We start from the raw sequence: 23,784 nt of genomic DNA on the forward strand, positions 1-23,784 counted from the left end.
AAAAACCAGTGGTACATAGGATTCACGGCTCTGAATTATTTCATTGTGGATCTGATGATTCTTCTCAGTGAAATATCTAATACCAAAAACTAGTAATAAAATATCTCCTTTTCCCCGTCTCCAAGACTGCTACTGACTGAGGTAAAATATACATTTGACACCATGCTGAGTTACCTTATACCACACAACATCAGGCTCCTGGTCTGATTTTTTAAAGTCATCCATGTCTGGACAGGAGATCTCCTTTCTTTTAGTGACTTCGGATTTTTCTAAATATCGGATCCTGCTGTTGTAGCAGAGGCCTGATTCATTCTCTGCAACAGTCAAGGACATTGACACCTTCATGCAATATGTTGAGTTTCTGTAGGAACAGAGAAATAACAAAATGGCTTTATTGAGTGTTTACAACTTTGTTTGTACTCTATGTATTTCAAGAGTATTGACTTTTCCATTTAGGACCTTGCCTAGAAATCAGAAACAACATCAAAGCAACACAGAGCAGTTTTCTGCTGCAACTGACAAGAAGATATGAAACTAACTGCTAATATGGATATTTGTGGCCATGAAGTAGCTACAGAGCTACACAGGGAAGCTATACTCATCTTCCAAACTGTAAGATAGTCTGACTTCTTTCCCAGCAATAAATATTGCTATGTTGAAAATCTGATAATAAAAACCTATGAGAAAGTCTCTCTATAACTGGAACTGTAGCCATTTTTGCTCTGACCCTGTTGCCAGTCCTTTAACAGTTACTCCAGAGGTTGTTGAATTTTACTGCTGGTTTCTAAACCAACATTTCCTGATACAGAATACATACTAAAACCCAGATAAGCATACAGAGGTTCTCTTAGCTTATAGGTTAATTGACCTGTTAACTGAGTAGTTACTCAGCTTTTTAAGGTGCTCACTGAGATGTGCCAGATGTTTAATTTGGGGCTTTTATAAAGAAGAAATCCTACTAGATTTTGGTCAGTTGGAATTAATTGTATCAACAAGCACTAGCACTATAAAGAAATTTCAACACTGAATGCTATCATAAGGCCACTTTAGAAATTGAGCATTAAATGGCTAACACATTACATAAGGGTATTTATTGAACAAAAATTATGTTTTCTTGTACCTTGGTTAGCACTTTCTCAATAATGTGAGTTCAATAATATGTTTAATAAATCTTATTAACTACAATAAATAAATATAAATAAATAAAAATTCTGCCTTTATTTTTCTATGTATAATCCAGGACCTTTTCTTACCCTAACTTACCTGGATTCCAGAAGAAGTCAAACACAAAACAAAAAGGAAAGATGTTAGGAAGAAATCAGAATCATCCTGATAACACTATGAAGAAGATCAGCTATAAATCTTGTTGGGAGTATTTAATTTTACTTTATGGAAAACTTTTAGGAGCATATCTGTTTTAAACATCAAAGGATACGTGCTGTCAAAAATAAAAGTGCCAAGGCAGCAATTCAAACCAAGTGCTTTATAGCAAGTAATAACAATCCTAACAGATGGGATTAGCATGCCAACCAATAATTTTAAAACAGTACCAAATGATCATCACTATTCACACTGCTTAGTACTCACTCACTGAAATTTTACATCCCAGACATCATGCAAAACACAGGAATGCAGATGTCTGTGCCTCTTGGGATTACAAACTGAGTTAATAAAAATGACTCCTCCTTAGGCTTCTGGTAAAGTTAATTTCTGGCAACCATCCCTGACTATGCCCGGGCTTGTGTCATTTGAGAAGAAAACTATCAAAACACTACAATTCTGATGTTTAGATGTAACCCATTCACACTACATAGACTATAGGATTTGGTTTTCTTTCTTCTTCTATATGGGTTCCTGGAACACAAAGGGCGTAAAATATGCCCATTGGGGATCAAATAAAAGAAACATTTATATTTTTGTCAGACATTGGACAGTCTCTTTAAATGTCAAGAAGCTAAAGCCACAATGGTAGTCATAATACATCTCAGGGAAGAAGGGTAAATCAGTTTAGCTCAATCAACTTAGCTCTTTTTCACCACTTTTTAACACTTCAGTGCTAAATATTTCCAAGTCTCCTTGCTTCATACAAGGCCATATGTGATCTAGCTCATCATAACACACTCCCCTTTACTCATTAGGGTGCACTGACATTTTCTTTGTTCATTGAACACACTAAGCCTATTCAAACAATAGGCATTTGTACTTGCTCTTCTCTGATATTCTAATATTTATTTGTTAAAGTATGCACTAATAAGGGCAAGGAATTTCTTGCTCTTGTTCATTACACCATCCCCAGGATCTAAATCAATAGATAGTAGATGCTTAATAAATGTTAGCTGATTAAATGAGTGGGCATCAAAAGGTATCTGTTCAAGAGACATGTTATTTTTTTTCTCCACTTTTTTTATCAGTCCCATGTGGTATATATCCCCCTTTCTTCAGATGTAGGTATATGGCTTGTCAAATATCACTTTCCTTGTATAAGTATGACCCAGGTAATTTGCAGGTATTTGTGGATAGCCACTAGGAAAAAGATTAGCCAAGTTTTGTGCAGCAACGTATTGGTAAACAATTAAATATATTGGCTACATCTGAGAAACAAGAAGGACAGGCAGGGGCAGGGGATAGAGGGAAGCTAAATGGTCACAGTTATTAAAAAGTATTTAAAACAGAAGAAAGATAATCCCCTCTGCTTGATGTCCAAAGTATTCTGAACAGTTCTTGATGTTACTGACTTTGATCATATCTGTTCCATGGTGTTCATCCATCCAGATGAAAGAGATATACTTGCTAAAATATTTTCAGTTATTATGTTATACTTCCACAGAAGAAGTTGTTGACCAGAGATCTCAATAATAGAAGTAGATGAAATGTCCAGTGCTTTGAAAGCAGCTCACTATCCCAAATGTATTTATTCCTGAGTAGAAAATAGGGTGGACTATAGTAGAGGACCAACCTGATATAGTGGTTTCTTAACAAAGCAACAGGGCCGGGCGCGGTGGCTCAAGCCTGTAATCCCAGCACTTTGGGAGGCCAAGGCGGGTGGATCATGAGGTCGAGAGATCGAAACCATCCTGGTCAACATGGTGAAACCCCGTCTCTACTAAAAACACAAAAAACTAGCTGGGCATGGTGGCACGTGCCTGTCATCCCAGCTACTCAGGAGGCTGAGGCAGGAGAATTGCCTGAACCCAGGAGGCGGAGGTTGCGGTGAGCCGAGATCGCGCCATTGCACTCCAGCCTGGGTAACAAGAGCGAAACTCCGCCTCGAAAAAAAAAAAAAAAAAAAAAAAAAAGCAACATCTTTAAACTAAGACTCACTAGGCTCAACTAGTTCTGTGACCTGGGATAAAATTGTTTAACCTCTCTGAGTCTCAATTTCTTCACGTGAAACAGGAGGATAAGAAGCTTTTTATGGTGGCTCCATTGGAGATAGGAGGAAGGAGTTCCTTTCATTATACAACTATGAGTAAAAATAGTTTACATTTTTATGCCTGACCTGTTGAGATCACTGTAAGTATTAGATAAAATTAATGTATGGACAGTTTGCTCATAGGTGTGTGAAGAGAGACAGACAGTGTGGAGGCCACAGGGGACTTGCAAGATGAGTAGCATCTTAGCGAAGATCACGGAGATAGAAGCCGAGATGGCCTGGACTCAAAAGAATAAGCCCACAGCACACCACCTATGGCTGCTTAAGGCTCATCTTGCTAAGCTTCATCAAGAACCCATTACTCTAAAGGGTGGTAGTGGTGGTGGTGGAGGTCCAGGAGAAGGATTTGATGTGGCCAAGACATGTGATGCTCAAATTGGATTTGTTGGTTTTCCATCTGTGGGGAAGTCAATACTGCTTAGTAATCTGGCAGCGGTATATTCTGAGGTAGCAGCCTATGAATTCACTACTCTGACCACTATGCTTGGTGTCATCAGATACAAAGATGCCATGATCCAGCTTATGGATCTCCCAGGTATCACTGAAGGTACCAATGATGGGAAAGGTAGAGGTTGTCAAGTCATTGCAGAAGTCTCTTTGGATGACTTGTGGATGAACTTGGATGATAAATATTCACTCAATTATTTTTTTTAATATTTGAATTTCTATAGCGAGCATTTTTTTGGTTTCTGTTTTTATTTTTAATCAGAAAAAGAAATTTTGAAGTGAACGGGAGGGTCACTGGAGCCCAGGAGTTTGAGGCTGCAGTGAGCTATCATTGTGCCACTGCACTCCAGCCTGGACAATAGAGCAAGACCCTGTCTGCACTTCAGCCTGGGCAATAGAGCAAGACTCTATTTCTGTTTAAGAAAAAAAAAAAACAAAAAAACAAAAAAAAAAAAAAACAGGAGGAGGGAGAGAGGGGGAGGGAGAGGGGGAGCAGGAGGCCGGGAGCACTCATGCCTGTAATCCCAGCACTTTGGGAGGCCGAGGTGGGTGGATCACAAGGTCAAGAGATTGAGACTATCCTGGTCAACATGGTGAAACCTTGTCTCTATTAAAAAAATAGAAAAAGTAGCTGGGCATATTGGCCTGCACCTGTTGTCTGAGGCAGGAGAATTGCTTGAACCCATGAGGCAGAGGTTGTAGTGAGCCAAGATCATGCCACTGCTGCACTCCAGCCTGGCACCAGGCAACAGAGCAAGACTCTGTCTTGGAAAAAAAAAAAAAACAGCAGCAAAGTGGGGGGGAAAAATTTCAAAATCTTTGATGAACTATTGTTATATTGTTTAAAATCTAATGCCAACCAGATAGAAAATGTTTGCTACCATAGATTAGACAAAGATTTCTTTGATGAGGACATTAAAATAATGAACCACAGAGCAAATAGTTGATAAATTATATATTTTCAGAATGTAAAACTTACTCTTTGAAAGACTCAGTTAAAATCAAGAAGAAAGCCACAGACTATAGGAAAATATTAGCAATATGTGTATCTGACAAGTACTTGTTTACGGAATATATAAAGAACTCTTGGCCAGGCACGATGGCTCACACCTGAAATCCCACCACTTTAGGAGGCCAAGGCAGGTGGATCACTTGATGTCGTCAGTTTGAGATCAGCATGGCCAATATGGTGAAATTCTGTCTCTACTAAAAATATGAAAAAAAAAAAATTAGCCAGGTGTGGTGGCATGTGTCTGTAATCACAGCTACTTAGGAGGCTGAGGCACTTGAACCTGGGAGATGGAGGTTGCAGTAAGCCAAGATGGCACCACTGCATTCCAGCCTGCATGACAGAGCAAGACTGCACCCCCCCCCAAAAAAAAAACCCTCTAATTAAATAAGACAGCACAACTAAAAAAATGGACTAAAGAGAGAACTCAGAAGATAAGATGAATGGCCAATAAGCACATGAAAAGATGGCTCAACATTAGTCATCAAGGAAATGCAACTACAATGAGATGTCATTATATATTCATTAGAATGGCTAAAAATAGTGACAATACCAAGTGTTGGTTGAGAATGTGAAGCAATTGGAATTCTATACACTGCTGATAGGAGTGTAAAACAGCGCAAACACCTGGAAAACTATTTGGCAGTTTTTAATAAACTATTGCTACCATATGACCCAACAGTTTCACTGGTGTTTACCTAAGAGAAATGAAAATATATGCCCAGAGAAAGACTTGTACATAAATGTTTACAGCAGATTGCTACATTATGCCCCAAAACTGAAAACAACCCAAATGACCGCAACTGATGAATGGATAAACACATTATTGCACATCTATAAAATGAAGTACTGCTTAGTTATAAAAAGAGATGAATTACTGATACATATCTAACATGGTTGAATGTCAAAAATATGCTAAATTAAAAGATCCAGGCACAAAAAAATAAAAAATAAATAATGTATGGTATGTAAAATACCTAATACAGGATCTATCAAAAAGTAGGTATTCAAAAAATTGTAGCTCTAATTAGAATTGTAGGTATTGTCACCATTGTTAAATATATTAAAAGATATATATATAATAATTACATATACATATGTATATCTAATATGTATGTATACATAAAATATGTATACATGCATAATACATACATATCAAATATATAATACTTATAATTTATATGTAATAGTCATGAACAATATAAAAACAACATACTGGCAGCAGTGGGTTAAAATAGTCCACTGGGTTACAAGTACTACTTGACAGGAAATAGTCTGGAAGAGGTCAGTTGAGCAAAATTCTAATACCAGAGAGCCATATATGTCTGAGAGAATAAAAAACATATACTGACTTAGGCACAAAAAAAAAGTGTATCAAGAGAAAGCAGCTAAGGCAGGAAGGAACTTCCAGGTACCTAAGTACTAGCTACTAGGCAGAGGCCAGAAACTTGGAGGTCAAAAGGTTACTAAGGGTTCCACTTAAAAAGGTGTACTTCTGGGAGATTCTTAGACAAACACCTTCTATAATAAAGCCCAGAGACCTCTAAGCCAGGTATCCAGGCACAAGACAAGAGGCGTTCCTGTGTTCATTCCCCAACCTCTCCAAAGTATAAACAATGTAGATGGAGTCAGCAGCATTTGTATTGATTTGGGGTGCTGTTAAGGCAAGAAACGTACCCTGGGGATGGCAGTTGAGTTGAAGGCGGAAGTGCTTCAGTGCTTCCTAACCCTTAGCCACAAACAACCATAATTCAGGGCCCAGTATGTGCACACTCTCACTCTGGTCTCTGACATGTGAATAGACGCCGACAAATTGCTTTGTTAACCCATCAACAAGTCCTCCTATGAAGTCACTGAGGATGACCAAGGTCCCTGGAACTCAAAGACAAGGTATGATGTGAGTCCTGGTATTACCACAGGTGACCTGGGGGAGGTATGATCAAGGCTACCTGACAGTCTGAAACTCAGGTTGATTTTTATTAGTTGTGTAATCCAGCCCTGACACAGTTTGTGCTAACAATCTTGCATTATTTAGATTTTATTTTGAAAAATGCCCTAGGCCAGTTCTATTTAAAATATTTCCTACAACTGGGACCTAAAAATGTTACATTTCTTTCATTAGGTACAATTAGAGCTATGTGAGGTTGAGGAGGCAGACTGATGAGTGTGCAAAAACGGAGATTGTATTTTTTTTTCTCTTCCTACTTCACATCCTGAGGAAGACAAGGAACATATTCAGGCTCAATGTAGGTGAAAGGCTTTTACAATGATACTGCAGCAACAATTTACAATTACATGCATTAGTAATCTTTCCAAGTACTTCCATATCTATTACCTTTCTTAATTCTGCCAATAATCCAGGAAAATGGGCAGGGTAAGTATCCCTACAGGAGTAAAATAGACACAGAGAGGACAAAGAACTTAGTCAAGCTGACATAGCTGGTCAGTAGTTCAGCTCTTGGCTACTCTCAGAACTTGATGCTAACATTGCTTAACAGCCAAACTAACTTGTGGTTATCCATACCAACTTGAGGAAGCTGATAGAAAGGAAAGCAGATGTGTAAAGATAACATCTAAGGAATAATGCTAATTTGCATAGCACAGAAGAACCGGAAAATTTATAAATAAACCTTGCTTCATATTCCAAAGGTGTAATGTTAGCTGGTTTAGATCATAATTAGAACTTTTTTCCCAAAAGTATTTCTAAGGAAAATGTTGACCAATCTTGGGTTCTCTGAGGAGAAAAGTAAAACTCAGAATTTAAAATACACATGAAACATCCAAATTCCTTTTCTAATTTCCATTTATAAAACATGCCCATACTATAAAATTTAAAGTTCTGTTTTAGAATTTGAGCATATGTGACTTTGTTGTATCATCAGGACCAAGCCAGTGAAAATAATCTAAACAAATTAGGGACCTTTACTGTAACTAAAATCAAGAGCCTAGATAAAATGCCTCAGGATATAGTTGAAACTTTCCTAAGTGATTTATTTGATTGTCTTATACTTACTTCAAAATACTTTCCTTGTAAATTTCAGAAACCATCTAATGATCAGCAAACTAAAACAAGCTTTACTGTCTGACATTTTATAATGTGAATTGATTTGCTATATACAACATCAGTTAATCAATCTACAGTCATTGAATAAGACTGTCCTCAAAACATAAGAGTTAGTAACTGCTATAGCAGCAAATTCAAGGAAGGAAAACAAATCAATAAACAAATAAGATCTCAAGCCCTTTGATATGTTCTACTTCTCAAAAATAATTAGAAAAATAAGAAAGTTTTCTAGTAAAAGGGGATGAAGAGGAAAAAGAATATACATGTATTTATTACAACTGAACTGTACATTTAAAATGGTAAAGATCATAAATCACATATGTATATTTTACTTCAATTAAAAAATTTTCAATTGCAAAAATTAGAAAAAAAGGAAAGTTTTATTGAAAAAATATTTTAACCTTGTTTGGAAAGAGGACTTTCAGCTGAATGCAGAAATAATTACATAAAACTGCAAACTTGCAATGTTAATGTATTAAAAGACCAAGGTGGCCAAAGCCCTAAACAATGTATTATTATAATTCTATGAATAGCCACAACCCTTTAGAATCATACAAATGTCATTTACTGAGCACCTGCTTTGTGCCATGCTGCTTATATACATTAAAAAGCAGATATAAACCTAATATAAGGATAAAAATATGCTAATAATAAGAAGTTGGGGGAACAATATCTTTTGAATAGACTCACTTTGGTCATTTTTAGTCTTTATGTAAATCATCTTGCTTCTATGTTTGTAGAGTTGTAAAAAATACAGGGATTTTTGTTTTTTTAAGTTAGTCTTTTTTAAAATAAAGAATGCCATCGTTCATAGATGATATCTCTAACCTGTAAAAATGTCAATAGAATAGGTTTTATGTACATTTTTTCCATAATGTATAAACCTGGTTATTAAATAAACAAAGATTTGTGGGGACATAAACAGATCACAATTGTTTAACTGTTCTTATCTCCTGCTGACATGAACATTCAGCCTTTGACATGATACTGCTAATCTCCAACCCAGAATTATTTAAGCATAACTTTCTTACAGGTCATGAGGCAGTCAAAGAAAAGATCAATCCAGCTGGGCACGGTGGCTCAAGCCTGTAATCCCAGCTCTTTGGGAGGCCGAGGCGGGTGGATCACGAGGTCAAGAGATCGAGACCATCCTGGTCAACATGGTAAAACCCCGTCTCTACTAAAAAATACTAAAAATTAGCAGGGCATGGTGGCGCGTGCCTGTAATCCCAGCTACTCAGGAGGCTGAGACAGGAGAATTGCTTGAACCCAGGAGACGGAGGTTGCGGTGAGCCGAGATTGCGCCATTGCACTCCAGCCTGGGTAACAAGAGTGAAACTCCGTCTCAAAAAAAAAAAAGATCAATCCAAGGACTTGAGTAGCTTACTGCTTTATAAAGCAGCTTTTAGAATTTTGAGACTTGAGTTCAAATCCCAGCTCTATAATGTCTTCACTATGGATCTTTGCATAGGTGACTAAATCTAAGTTTTCGATATACGTGGAATAAGAATAATAAAAGCAGCTATGTTTATAGGGTTTTATTACACAAGTGTTAAGAATAATAAAGGGGGCCAGGCCTGTGGCTCACTCCTGTAATCTCAGCACTTTGGGAGACCAAGCTGGTGGATCACTTGTGGACAGGAATTTGAGACCAAACAGGCCAACATAGCAAAACCCTCTCTCTACTAAAAATACAAAAAAGTAATAATAATAGCTGGCACGATGGTACACTCCTGTAACCCCAGCTACTTGGGAGGCGGAGGCACAAGAATTCTTGAACCTGGGAGGCGGAGGTTGCAGTGAGCTGAGATCACACCATTGTACTCAGCCTGAGCAACAGAGTGAGACTCTGTCATAAATGAATGAATGAATGAATGGTAAAGGGACTGAGACTTTACCTTATTCATGCACTAACAACTTAGCCTGCCAGTTTCATGGAAGCTGGTAGAAGACACCAGAATCCTAGGTCAGAAATAAAAAACAGCTAATTGCAGCAATGACAGCAGCCAAAGTATCAGTATTTGGGTTGCTTATGCAAACTCAATTCCCATAGGATAATACAAAGAGGATCAGGTGACACTTGTAGAAGTAATGGGTGGTATTACAGAAGAAACCTAAGCTTAAAAAAACACATAAACCTTTCAAATTTACCTTTGTTATTACCTTACCTTTATCCACACCCTCAATCATTGGCAGTCAGATTTTGAATAAGCTGCCTTTACCCTTAGGTGGCATATTGCAATTGCCTTTCCCTTAGGAATGGTGAAATTAGCTCATCACTAGAATGATCCACAATTCTTAGTTATCTATAAATGGATTGCTACATATACTTGTGTATGGGCCATAGGCATGTCTGCCCTTTCTTCCGGAGGGAGATACTAACTCTATTTTCCAAGGCTAAAAGCAAACCTGGCCTTTGTGCTAGAGATAGACACTATTTTTGTCTTCTAGGGCTGTTCTCCTGCCAGGCATGGTGGCTTACACCTGTAATCCCAGCACTTTGGGAGGCCAAGGCAGGCAGATCACCTGAGGTCAGGAGTTCAAGACCAGCCTGGCCAACATGGTGAAACCCTGTCTCTACAAAAATATACAAATTAGCTGGGCATGATGGTGGGTACCTTTAATCCCAGCTACTTGGTAGGCTGAGATGGGAGAATCTCTTGAACCCTAGAGGCAGAGGTTACGGTAAGCTGAGATCCCGTCATTGCACTCCAGCCTGGTTGACCAAGGGGACTCTGTCTCACAAAAAAAAAGAAAAAAAGAAAAAAAAAAAAAAAAAACTGTTCTCTATACATACACTTTGAAAAGATAATCCAGGGCAAAGGATAGTCTGCTCATAGACTTGCAAAAATGCAAGAGCCCCGTGGAGAATTCTCTCCTAACAATGGAATTGTTCATTTAAAGCTCATAGCACAGTGCCTGGCATATACTAAGTACTTAATAAAAAGTAATTTCCTTTAACATCGCCACCACTATTATCACACGCTCTACTGATTCTCAACCCAATCCATAAAGTGAATCAAGATTTTTTGTTTTCTTCATTTTTTTTTAAGTAGCCAATGGACAAGGTTATAGTAAACATTATGTATATTTTAAAAACTAGTCACTCAAAATTTTTGTCATCAAAATATTCTTCACTTTGAATTCAAAGCAAACTATAATTTATTTGGAGGTTGTGCATTAAAGTTAGATGTCTACTAAAAAAAAAAGAATATAGTACATATATATGTAGCAATCCATTTATATGTAACTAAGACTTGTGGATCAGTCTAGTGGTGAGCTCTTGTCACCATTCCTAAAGGAAAGGCAATTGCAAAATGCCACCTAAGGGTATAGGCAGCTTGTTCGAAATATGGCTGCCAATGAATGAGAATGTGGATAAAGGTAAGGTAACAATGAAGGTAAATTTGAAAGGTTCCCTGACACCGCCATTAACCACATCATAGTATGAGTGAGTCCTGCTTTCTTGTTTGGATGAAGACACTTTTAAGAATGGCAATCTGAGACACATCATACTACAACCAGAAAGGTCTTCACAAATCTCTGGAGAACCCCAATGTTTCTATTAAAATAACAACATAACTGTCCTCCAGAAATTCTTCCCCAATTTCACTGACTTTAATAACTATTTCTCACTTGCTCACTCCTTCTCTATAAATATCAGATTACACTGATATATTTTTATTTCATAGTTCTCATAGAATTCACAAAGGTTTGTCCTTATTTCTTGGGTCACAATACAAATTCTTCAAAACAGAGTTTTCTTTACATATGATTACCCCTTTCTTCCTACAGTAAATACCAGATTATTTTCTCTTTGAGTTGAAAATTGTATAACTTAGTTGTCTCACCAACTAAACTGGCATATCCTATGCTTTAATGATCTATTTTCTGACTCCTGGTGGTAGAGTTCTCTCACCATGAGACATCTTGAAATAATAGTATTCAAAATTTCTACTTTTACCTCCAATTTCAATCTATAATCCCCTATCATTTGGCATCTGCCTCATCATTCTATTGCCTCTCTATCACTCAAATCACTAAGGATATCTTATTAGCTAAACCTAATGACTTCTTGTTCACCCTCATCCTAGGTAACCTCTGTGCATTACTTAAAACTAGTAACAACTCTTTTCACCTTCCAAATCTCTCTTTAGGTCTAGAACACCTCCTTTTTTAATTCTCTACTTCTCTGACTACTCCTACTGCTTGTTCTCCCTTGTCTTATCTCTAAAGGTATTTACTATCCTTTCCAAGACCTCAGGATTCCTTCTTCTTCTTTTTTTTTTTTTTTTTTTTTTTTTCCTGCTTATTCTCTCTTTCAACCTTCATCTCCAGCAATTTTATCGAAGCATGAGGTCTTAGCCAAAAACCGAGCATAGAAAGCATCAAAATTTATAGAAATTATCTCTAGTTTTGTCCTCTCACCTAATTTCCAGCCCAGTACAGCCATTTAACTATGATTCAATGTAACTACCATGAAGGCATCTGTCAATCCAAAACTGAATTTATTATCTCTTCTCTATAGTCTGTTTCTATATCTATTACGGTTTGAGGCATCACTAGTCACAAAGCCTAGTTTCTCAAGTCAAATGCCTCAAAACCATTTTCTACTCCAACACCCATATTTATTTCTCATATATTAATACAATTGGTTAACAAGTCATGCTAACTGTATTTCAAAAATCTCTCCTCACCTGACATCTCACTGAGGTCCTACCACAGTTCAAGGCCTAGTAATGTTTTGCCTGCACTAGTGAAGGAACTTCCTAACAGGTTTTTCTGTCTTCAGTTTCTCCCTTCTCTAGTCTGCTAAACAGAAATAATTTAATTTTCTAAATGTGTTCATAAGCAGAAGTGGAAAAATGGCAGCATAAAGAGACAACTAATCAGAAACCAAATTTCATGTTTAAAGTATTGTAGAGGGAATAAAAGAGATAAGGTTAAAAATGTTCTGAAGTTAGTAGGCAAGAACATAAAGGAGAAAGAGGGCAATTATAAAATCACCAATGGCAGCACACAGCTGTAGAAAGGAAGAGATCCATGAAGGCAGGCCAGGGTTCTGTCCCCAGCCCTTTCCTCTTCTTGCTCCATATTCTATCCTTGAGTTATTTCAACTGTTGCTGTAAATTCAGCTTTCACCTCTCAGTACTACATCCCCAACTCTGACGTCTCTCCTAAGTTCTAGACTCACATATCAAACTGCCTACTGAGTATCTCCACCAACATGTCCAACAGATATTCTTTTTTTTTTTTTTTTTTTTTTTTTTTGGAGCCTGAGTATTGCTCTGTTGCACAGGCTGGAGTGCAGTGGTACAATCTTGGTTCATTGCAACCTCTGCCTCGCAGGTACAAGCAATTCTCCTGCCTCAGTCTCCTAAGTAGCTGGGACTACAGGTGCATGCCACCACACTTGGCTAATTTTTGCATTTTTAGTAGAGACAGGGTTTCACCATGTTTGCCAAGCTGGTCTTGAACTCCTGACCTCAGGTGATCCACTCGCCTTGGCCTCCCAAAGTGCTAGGATTACACGCATGAGCCACCGTGCCCGGCCCCAACAGGTATTTTAATATCAATATGGCTAAAGGTAAACTCATCCCAAACAATTCTTCATTTTCTACCTAAGTCAATAGCATGGCCATCTACTTAGTCCCGTATATCAGAAACCTGGCCATTATCCTCAGCATTCCCTCATCCTTGTCCCTGACATCCCTATACATCTACCAAATGACTCTACACTCTTCTCTCCAACCCTATTTCCTCTGCTTTGGTTTACTTACTGAATTGCTTTGGCATCTCCCTAATGGGTCTTCCTGACTCCAGTCTCTCCTCCTTTCCTCACCATTGTCTTTTCTATATCATCTCCTCGGTGCTTTTACTATATAAGTCACTCTAGAACAAGCCAAAACATGAACTCGTACCACTGATGGGTGGTAAATAAAATATGCAGGCTGAGAAGGAAAAAAAAATCACAAGACAGCATCTAAAAACAGAATTTAAATGCTGGGACTTTATGCCTGTGGGGTTTAACCATCTTCTTAGGTAATATTTTAATGCCTGATTTATTATCTTTCTCCTCTCTAATTATCTGATTTAAGGCCCTTAGAGAAGAAATATTATCTTTTTAAATGTAGTTTATAGAACAGAACATAATGCCCATATAATAAAAAATGAATGCTCTGATTTGTCAGAAGGGAAAATAACTTAAAAGCCCAAATAAGTGTATTCCTCTATGGCTTAATCCCTTGGGTACATAAATGATGGTAGTTAAGAGAGTGGAGAGAGTTAAATTAGAATGGTATCCTAGGGTGAGAGTCTAATGTCAGGACAAGGAGTGTGTCACAAGAAGCCATCAAATGTTTTTAAGCTTAAGAGAAGCATGATGATAAGAAAGATTAGGAAGTGATTAGAAATTATGAAGAAATTAAAGACAGGAAGATAATTTGGGGTGCAACATGGACATTCCCTAAGTGGGCATGGATATCTTAGAAGTTTCTGAGGTCACAGCAACAAGATCTGGTCTCTTACTTCACTTGTTTTTAATGGTGGGTATGAAGGGTAGGTGACTTAACTTGATTTTGAGGTTTCTGTATTGAGCAACATAGGAATTTAGGAGGGAAATCATCTCCTGTATATAGTAATAAGCAAGAGGCCATTAGTTTGAAGCTGTTTCCATACTTTGAGTTCCCATCTAACAAACTGCAACGTAACTTAGTATGTAAATAGACTGAAACTTAACATAAGCTGTATAAAAAGACAGCCTAATTTCAGGCATACCCAACTAGCCAGGCTTCAGCTAATCACAGGCAGTCCAGTGAAGACACCATGTCCAAATTAGGCAAATGCCTTGCTGTAGCCAATAAGGTGATTTTTCTCCTTTGTGCTGAAATTCAGCCTATAAAAAACTTACTTCTCATGCTGTAGGGAATAGGTCTCTGAAACTCTTCTGGTTCTGAGTACTGACAAATTCGCAACTCATTTTTTTTTCTTTTTTGTATTGACAAGCTGTTACCTTGTCTAACATTTTGGTTTTAACAGGGAAAAGAGCGAGTTATATCATGAACATTTTGATTGTGTGTACCTGTAGGACATGTATGAAATGTGAATCCAGATTGGGAGTTTGACACCTACAGCCAAATCATGCCAACCACCTGGTTTTATAAATAAACTTTTATTAGAACATGGCCATGGACATTTCTTCAGGTATTATTTATGCCTGCTTTTGTGCTACAGGTAGTTGGGATCTTTTGCCCACAAAGCATCAAATGCCTGCTATCTTGCCCTTTTCAGTAAAAGGTCACTAATCTGTATACTAGGATTCAGGAGTCTGGAAAAGAAGCTACAGAATTTTCAAGGGTTGGGGGAGGCTTTTTCATGTTCTAGAACATTCCCATTATTCCCCTTCAACCTCTAGGGGGAGCCCTACTAGCCGTTGGTGTGGGACAAACCATTATGACAAGAGGGAGGGATAAGTGGGACTTTTCTGACTTGATTATAAGGGCTTAATTTTCTTGGTTCTAAGTATTTTCTGACCACTCCTGTTTCTTCTGGCCTATAAGGGCTCACACCCGTGTGGTAGTTCCGTTACATCCCAATGTAGTGGCGGGAGCCTTCTGTACTCACTCCCTTCCACCCCTGGAATTTCTGGAAATTGGAACAGTCCCAGAGCGAAAGCCTCCGCGTTGGCCCTGAGGCTTCCTTTCCCCGAAGCCTCAGGAGGGAGAGAGGCCCCCTTCCCTCTTCCGGCTTGTTAAAACAGCGGGGTTGGCCTGTACTTCATCTGGCGCTGGCCAAAGAGGTAAGTCCTGGTGGGAGGAGTCCTAGGGTAGGACAAGCTGGTCAGGGGGTCATTAGGAGGGTCTTTTCAGAGGAGAGAGGGCGGGGGCAAGAGGGTGAGCGAAGACCGATGAGGGGAGGAGCTGAGGGGTGGGGGAGGAGCTGAGGGGTGGGTGAGGTATCTATCGGTTGCTCCATCTACACAGGGGTAGTGAAACCGTTAAGCCCCTAGACGACCATGGCCTTGAGACCTGAGGACCCCAGTAGTGGGTTCCGGCACGGCAACGTGGTGGCATTCATCAACGAGAAGATGGCCAGACACCCGAAAGGCCCCGAGTTCTATCTCGAGAATATATCCTTATCCTGGGAGGAGGTGGAAGACAAGCTCAGGGCCATCCTGGAGAACCGCGAGGTGCCCAGCGAGGTCAAAGAGGCCTGCACCTGGGGCAGCCTGGCCTTGGCGGTGCACTTCGCCCATAGGCAGGCAGAGTTACAAAACCGCAGGGTGCAGTGGCTACACAGTTTCGCCAAACTGCACAAATCAGCCGCACAGGCCTTGGTGTCAGACCTGACGAAGCTCAGGGCGCAGCAGGAGACAGAACGCGAGGAGGCGGCCTCCCAACTAAGAATGGCCCAGTCCAGGCTCGCGGAGGTGCAGAAAGAGCGAGACATGCTGAGTTGGAAGCTCCTCCATGCAGTAAGATCCCTCAACTGGTCCCTGCCCAGTACCACTGCCCTGCCCCGCCCCATTCCTGCCCCTCTCTACGCTGCTCCATGGCTTTGCCCTGCCCCGCCCACCCTTCCCTACCTGGTAGCTCCACCCTACCCTGCTCAGTGCTCCTGCCTTGCCCCCAGAACACGTCTCAGCCCTACCCATTTCTCTCCAGGGGCTGGCGTCTCCCCATGAGTGGGAGCAGGCGGCCGGGGGGCCAGGCCTGGCCACTGCCAGAGCAGTTTGCACAGAAGGAGCAGGTGAGGAGGAAGAAGAGGTGGCGGTGGCTGCTGCTGGTGCCGCTGGAGGAAAAGGAGGAGAAGAAAAGCAGAGGGATGTGGAGACTGTGACTGCCTCTGTGGAGGCCATAGCTCCCCCTGTGGAGGCTAGGTCTCCCCTCATGGAGGCTATGGCTGCTCCCATGGAGGCTGGGGCTCCCCCTGTGGAGGTTGAGGCTTCTCCTTTGGAGGTTGGGGCTTCCCCTGTAGAGGTTGGGGCTTCCCCCGTGGAGGCTGGGGCTTCCCCCGTAGAGGCTGGGGCTTCCCCCGTGGATGCTGGGGCTTCCCCTGTAGAGGCTGGGGCTTCCCCCATGGAGGCTGGGGCTTCCCCCGTAGAGGCTGGGGCTTCCCCTGTAGAGGCTGGGGCTTCCCCCATGGAGGCTGAGTCCCCCCCTCTGGAGGCTGGGGTTGCCTCCATGGAGACCACACAGGAGCTGGAGAGAATTATCCTGCAGTTCCTCGGAGATGCTGAGCAGGAAAGTTACACCTACTGGGGGAAGAGTGAGGGAGATCTTAGGTCCAGCGAAACAGCCATGCCTTTCTTCTCTGAAACCATGAAGCCCAGATCCACAGCCTCACCAGAACCTCTTGCTGTCCAGCTCCCTGCCTCATTCACATACTCATACTCAAGCCCTTTGTCCACCTTCTCAGCCATACCCACTATATCCCCTCCACCAGCAACAGCATCAGTTCCACCTCAGATGCCTTCCGACTGGGGGGCCTTTGGTTCTAGCCTGTGGTCTGATGTGGGGGGCCACAGAATAGACCCTCAAGAGCATCCAAGAGACAAGAAAGACTCCGAACCCCATCAGCAAAGAAGACTTCCAGTATATCGCAGGCCTGGTGATTGGGACTGCCCTTGGTGTAAAGCTGTGAATTTTTCACGGAGGGATACTTGCTTCCACTGTGGGAGGGGAATCTGGCTACAAAAACCCCAGTGAGTGCAGAAATGCAAAATAGAACCGAAGCATGCATATCTGGATAGGAAATTAATTTTCAGAGGGAGGGCTTGCAGCGGCGGGGGCCAGGGTGGTGGGGGAAGAAGGCTGGGAAAAAGTGGAGGAAGAATGGGGGCCTGGGTGGTGGGGGAAGAAGGCTGGGAAGAGTGGAGGAAGAATGGGGGTGGGGTGGTGGGGGAAGAAGACTGGGAAGAGTGGGGGGAAGGAGGTGGGACAGTGTACCTTTAGGAATTACTTTGGGGATAGGAGTGGAGACTGGAGGAGGGGGAAGAAAGGGGTGGGGGTTTGTGAAAGAGGTGTAGAAGTGGGATGGTGGCCGGGGGAGGTATAGACTGGGGTGGAGTAGGAGGAAAGAGACAGAGAGACATGTTTTGGTGACCCCCTTTGTATTCCAGAGTATTAGCACTCAATACCCCACTTTGTATTCCGGAGTATTAGGACTCAATAATACCCCACTTTGTATTCCAGAGTATTAGCACTCAATAATACCCCAGAACTGCTGCAGCTTTTATTTGTGTATGTGACTCTCTCTCTCCCTACTCTGGTGTCTGGTAGAAGAGGCAACCATGTGTATAACACCCCACCCTCCACTTGAATCTAGGCTTTAGATTATTGGAGCAGGAGTGGATATTTGACCCATTCAGAGCCACATGAATTTTCATACTAGACACTGAACAGAGAGGCTGATTCCATGGTGTTGGACAATGTAGCAGTCAGTCACTTGGAGTTGGGGCCAGGATCAGAGCCATGGATGCTGAGGCCACTGCTGAGGCCTGGCCCTGGCTGTGGGAGAATAGAACTGGGTGCTTTCCAGAGGCAAGTGTCTATGGGAATCACTGGTATGTGATTCCAGGGAGCAGACAGGCACAGAAAAGTCGTCCTGTGGCTCCAGAGAGATGGAGAAAGCAGCAGCAAACCACTTTTCACTTCCCACAGTTGTGCTACATGAAAATCCCCTTTACACAGATCCTTTCTTCAGCTAACTTGAGTGGTAAACATTTTTTTCTTTTTTTTTTTTTTTACTTTAAGTTCTGGGATACATTTGCAAAACGTGCAGGTTTGTTACATAAGTATACATGTGCCATGGTGGTTTGCTGCACCCATCAACCCATCTTCTAGCTTTTAAGCTCTCCATGCACTAGGTATTTGTCCTAATGCTCTACCTCTCCTCCCCCGCCACCAGCAGACAGGCCCTGGTACGTGATATTCTCCTCCCTGTGTCCATGTGTTCTCATTGTTCAACTCCCACTTATGAGTGAGAACATGTGGTGTTTGGTTTTCTGTTCCTATGTTAGTCTGCTGAGAATGATGGTTTCCAGCTTCATCCATGTCCTTGCAAAGGACATGAATTCATCCATTTTTATGGCTGCATAGTATTCCATGGTGTCTATGTGCTGCATTTTCTTTATCCAGTCTATCATTGATAGGCATTTGGGATGGTTCCAAGTCTTTGCTATTGTAAATAGTGCTGCAGTAAACATACGTGTGCATGTGTCTTTATAGTAGAATGATTTATAATCCTTTTGGAATATACCCAGTAATGGGATTGCTGCGTCAAATGGTATTTCTGGTTCTAGATCCCTGAGGAATTGCCATACTGTCTTCCACAATGGTTGAACTAATTTACACTCCCACCAACAGTGTGAAAGCAGTCCCATTTCTCCACATCCTCTCCAGCATCTGTTGTTTCCTGACTTTTTCATAGTAGCCATTCTAACTGTCATGAGATGCTATCTCACTGTAGTTTTGATTTGCATTTCTCTAATGACCAGTGATGATGAGCTTTTTTTCATAGGTTTGTTGGCCACATGAATGTCTTCTTTTAAGAAGTATCTGTTCATGTCCTTTGCCCACTTTCTGATGCAGTTGTTTTTTTCTTGCAAATTTGTTTAAGCTCCTTATAGATTCTGGATATTAGACTTTTGTCAGGTGGATAGGCTGCAAAAATTTTTTCACATACTGTAAGTTGGATGTTCACTCTTATCATACTTTGTTTTGCTGTGCAGAAGCTCTTTAGTTTGATTAGATCCTATTTGTCAGTTTTGGCTTTTGTTATAATTGCTTTTGGTGTTTTAGTCATGAAGTCTTTGTCCTGAATGGTATTGGCTAGGTTTTCTTCTCAGGTTTTTATATTTTGGGGTTTTACATTTAAGTCTTTAATCCATCTTGAGTTAATTTTTGTATAAAATGTAAGGAAGAGGTCCAGTTTCAATTTTCTGCATATGGCTAGCCAGTTTTCCCAGCACCATTTATTACATAGAAAATCCTTTCTCCATTGCTTGTTTTTGTCAGGTTTGTTGAAGATCAGATGGTTGTAGATGTGTGGTGTTATTTCTGAGGTCTCTGTTCTGTTCTATTGGTCTATATATCTGTTTTGGTATGAGTACCGTGCTGCTTTGATTACTGTAGCCTTGAAGTACAGTTTGAAGTCAGGTAGTGTTTGAAGTCAGAAGCCTACTTCTGCCAATTTGTCAGTCTCATTCTCTGTCCAGTTTTGTGCCCTTGCTAGAGAGGAGTTGTGATCGTTTGGATGAGAAAAGGCATTCTAATTTTTGGAATTTTCAGAGTTTTTGTGCTGATTTTTCCTCATCTTCATGGATTTATCTACCTTTGATATTTGAGATTGATGACCTTTGGATGGGGTTTTTGTGTGGGGGTCCTTTATGTTGATGGTGATCTCATTGCTTTCTCTTTGTTAGTTTTTCCTCAAACAGTCAGGTCCCTCCTCTGCAGGTCTGCTGCAGTTTGCTGGAGGTCCACTCCAGACCCTTTTCACCTGGGTATCCCCAGTGGAGGGAGTACAACAGCAAAAAGTGTTGCCTGCTTCTTCCTCTCGAAGCTTTGTCCCAGAGGGGCACCAGCCTGATGTCAGCTGGAGCTCTGCTGTATGAGGTGTCTGTCAATCCCTGTTGGGAGGTTTCTCCCAGTCAGGAGGCATGGGAGTCGGGGACCCACTTGAGGAGTCTGTCTGTCTCTTAGTAGAGCTGCTGCACTGTGCTGGGAGAGTTCCTTTTGTCAGGATCAGCTGCTCCCTTCAGAGCCGGCAGGCAGTAGTGATTAAGTCTGCTGAAGCTGCACCTGCACCCACTGCCACCCCTTCCCTCAGGTGTTGTATCCCAGAGAGATGGGGGTTTTGTCTGCAAGTCCCTGACTGAGGTTGTTACCTTTTCTTCAGAGATGCCCTGCCCAGTGAGGAGGAATCTAGAGAAGCAGCCTGGCAAAAGCTGCTTTGCCACGCTGTGGTGAATTTGCTTAGTCCACACCTCCCAGCTTCCTTAGCACTGTCAGGGGAAAACTGCCTGCTAAAGCTTCAGTAATGGTGGATCCCCTTCCCTGCACCAGCTTGATCATCCCAGGTCAACTTCAGACTGCTATGTTGGCAGCAAGAATTTCAAGCCAGTGCTTCTTAGCTTGCTCAACTCCGTGGGAGTGAGAACCACTGAGCAAGACCACTTGGCTCCTTGGCTTCAGCCACCTTTCCAGGGGAGTGAGTGGTTTTGTCTTGCTGGGGCTCTGGGCACCACTGGGGTATGAAAAATTCCTGCAGCTAGTTCAGTGTCTGCCCAAACAGCTGCCCAATTTTATACTTGAAACCCAGGGCCCTGGTGGTAAATATACACAAGAGAATATCCTGATCTGCAGATTACAAAAACTGTTGGAAAAGCATAGTAACCTGGCTAGGTGGCACTGTCCCTCATGGCTTCCCTTGGCTCTGGGAGGGAGATCCCTGGCTTCTTGCACTTCCTGGGTGAAGTGATGCCCCACCCTGCTTCTGCTCACCTGCCATGGGCTGGACCCACTGCCTAACCAGTTCCAACGAGATGAACTGGGTACCTCAGTTTGAAAAGCAGAAATCACCCACTTTCTGCATTAGTCTCCCTGGGAGCTGCAGATCAGAGCTGTTCCTGTTAGGTCATCTTGGCCCCTCCCCTTCAGTTTATTTTTATATCAGAAATTGGTGCCAGGAGAGCAGATTCAAATAAGAGACCACCAAATAATATGTTGGCACTGGCTGGGGAGTTGCATCAGGGAATGGTGAGTAGTGGAGATTCCTACATTCCAGGAGTCTCTAGAAATAAACTGGATAGAAAGTTCATTCATGTTCTGAGTGAGTTACATCATGACAATCAAAACAGGCCTTGGGCTAACCCCAGGTTTATGCTTGACTCAAATCAACATGGGAACACTTTGGCACTCCTGAGGGAATCCCTCAGGGCTACATATGGAGGATGCCAGCACCAGCTCCAGACGAGGACTACTGTGACTCTATATCCCTCATGACAGGAGAATCCTCTCCAGTCCCCAGTGAGCAGAACGAGGGACAGTCAGATTTGAACAGGGAACTCCTGCCACTGCCAAGGAGGTGAGTTAGCAACTGATAGTGCTTACAGGGTTTTATGGTTTAGACCATGGGCCAAAGCATGGCACCATCATCCTGAGGGAGTCTCTCTCTCAACCCACCACCATGATAAATGTAGGAGGGAAATCTGGCTACAAAGCTCTTAGTGAATTTAGAAATGTGAAACAGAACAGAAACATATCCCAACGGGAAATCAACTTCTAGAAGGAGGAGGTGAGGTAGAGGAGGATAGGAATGGGTGGGTCAAAAGGGGGTGACAGGTTGGTCTCCTTCTATCCCTTTGATTTGTGTTGATGGAGGGTACATGTATGTTTTAGCTCACAGGTGGAAGGATGGAGAGGATCTAGACCTGGACCAGACTGAGACACATATGGAGGAGCCTTGGACACCAACTGGGGCCTGTGGACCTAGTGACTTAAGAAGCTGTCATGGCCCTGGGACATTTCTGCAGCAGCAAGATGTGACATTAGGTTGTTTCCTGTTGAGTCTATGATAATCATTCAGGATTTAGGGCCAGTTCCCTAACTAGTTATTAAAGAGATTGTACTTGTCAAATGTTTTTGGGCTTGTTTATATCCTTCTAAGGCAGGGTTGCCCACCATCGTCACTCTTGACATTTGGGGCCATATACGTTTTTATTTCTTGGGGCCATCCTGTGCATTGTAGGATGTTTAGCAAAATCCCTAGCCTCAACTCACTAGATGCCGGTAGTGCCTATCTTCCCACCCCACCCAAATTGTGACAATGAAAAATCTCTCCAGATATCGCCAGATGTCCACTAGAGGGCAAAACTGTTATATGTTACATAGGTAGCGTGGGCTCAGGGGTCAAATGATGGTAGGCAGCGGGGTGTTAGGATATAGGGTGGAGTGAGATAGAGTGAGGCACGAGACAGAGGGCCTTTACTTCTTTATGTACTTGTGTTTTGTGAAAGTAAAATAATTAAATGTTCACAGAAATACAAAGTAATAAAAAGAAGTTAATTTACTGAGTGGATTGGTTTGGAAAGGTCACTTGTTACTCTGGAACAGAAGGTAGAAGGAGAGCCAACACTATGTGGTGAAGGGGTGGGAACCCAAGGGGTTTCGTGCCTCTGTGTAGACAAAGCACCTGAGGTTTAGTAAGGACAGAAGGTTGGGGTGGAGGTGAAATGGTGGTGCCTTTAGGAATAACTTCAGTGATGGGGTGGAAACTGGAGGAGGGGGCAGAAAGGATCATCAAGCTGCATAAAAAAACACATTTGGGATAGGGACCAACAGAAAATCAAAGGGGAGAGCAGTAGGACCCTAGGAGGGGGCACTAGAAAGGAAGGTGAATAATTCCAGTAAGAGGAAGAGACACATATCTCTCTGGTCCTACAGACTTGTTTTTATAATTTTTTTTCCACTAAAACATTGAGTCAGTTTGCTTGGATTTGGGTTTTATATTTGGTAGGATTATAGAACGATATTAACATTTTCGTGATTTCCTGTGTTATACCTGTTAAAAGTTTTTTTCTCTGTAAGTCCAGAGGAAAGGTTTTAATACAGTAAAATTAATTCTACTTCCATTATTGAATATCCTCTACAAACCCAGCAGAAGCAATCTGACCTGACCTTTGAGCCCTTGGGCAAGCATGCTTAGTGAAACCGGCAGTTACAAAGGAAGACAGCTTTAAAAACAATGCTATTGGGAGAAAGGCCCTGCTCTGATGGGTGAGAGAATGGGATGAACATTTCATGGGGAACAATGCCTTGGTCAAAACAG

The 23,784-nt window shown here is 41.6% G+C and overlaps 2 protein-coding genes across 2 annotated transcripts in view; one reads left to right on the top strand and one right to left on the bottom strand.

Moving 5' to 3' along the window:
• Positions 1 to 23,784, bottom strand: part of IL1RAPL2 (interleukin 1 receptor accessory protein like 2) — a 1,129,803-nt gene that overhangs the window by 529,440 nt on the left and 576,579 nt on the right. Inside the window, exon 4 of the mRNA XM_003935894.2 lies at positions 175 to 361. Within this exon, the coding sequence (XP_003935943.1) occupies positions 175 to 361 (187 nt within the window). The remainder of the gene's footprint in view (positions 1 to 174; positions 362 to 23,784) is intronic.
• TEX13A (testis expressed 13A) lies at positions 15,947 to 17,660 on the top strand. The gene is made up of 3 exons (XM_010346394.2): positions 15,947 to 16,400; positions 16,615 to 16,826; positions 17,079 to 17,660. The coding sequence occupies exons 1-3, from the start codon at positions 15,968 to 15,970 to the stop codon at positions 17,658 to 17,660; spliced, it is 1,227 nt and encodes a 408-aa protein (XP_010344696.1). The 5' UTR covers positions 15,947 to 15,967.

This window comes from Saimiri boliviensis, chromosome X (assembly GCF_048565385.1).
Source record: "Saimiri boliviensis isolate mSaiBol1 chromosome X, mSaiBol1.pri, whole genome shotgun sequence".
NCBI lineage: Eukaryota > Metazoa > Chordata > Mammalia > Primates > Cebidae > Saimiri > Saimiri boliviensis.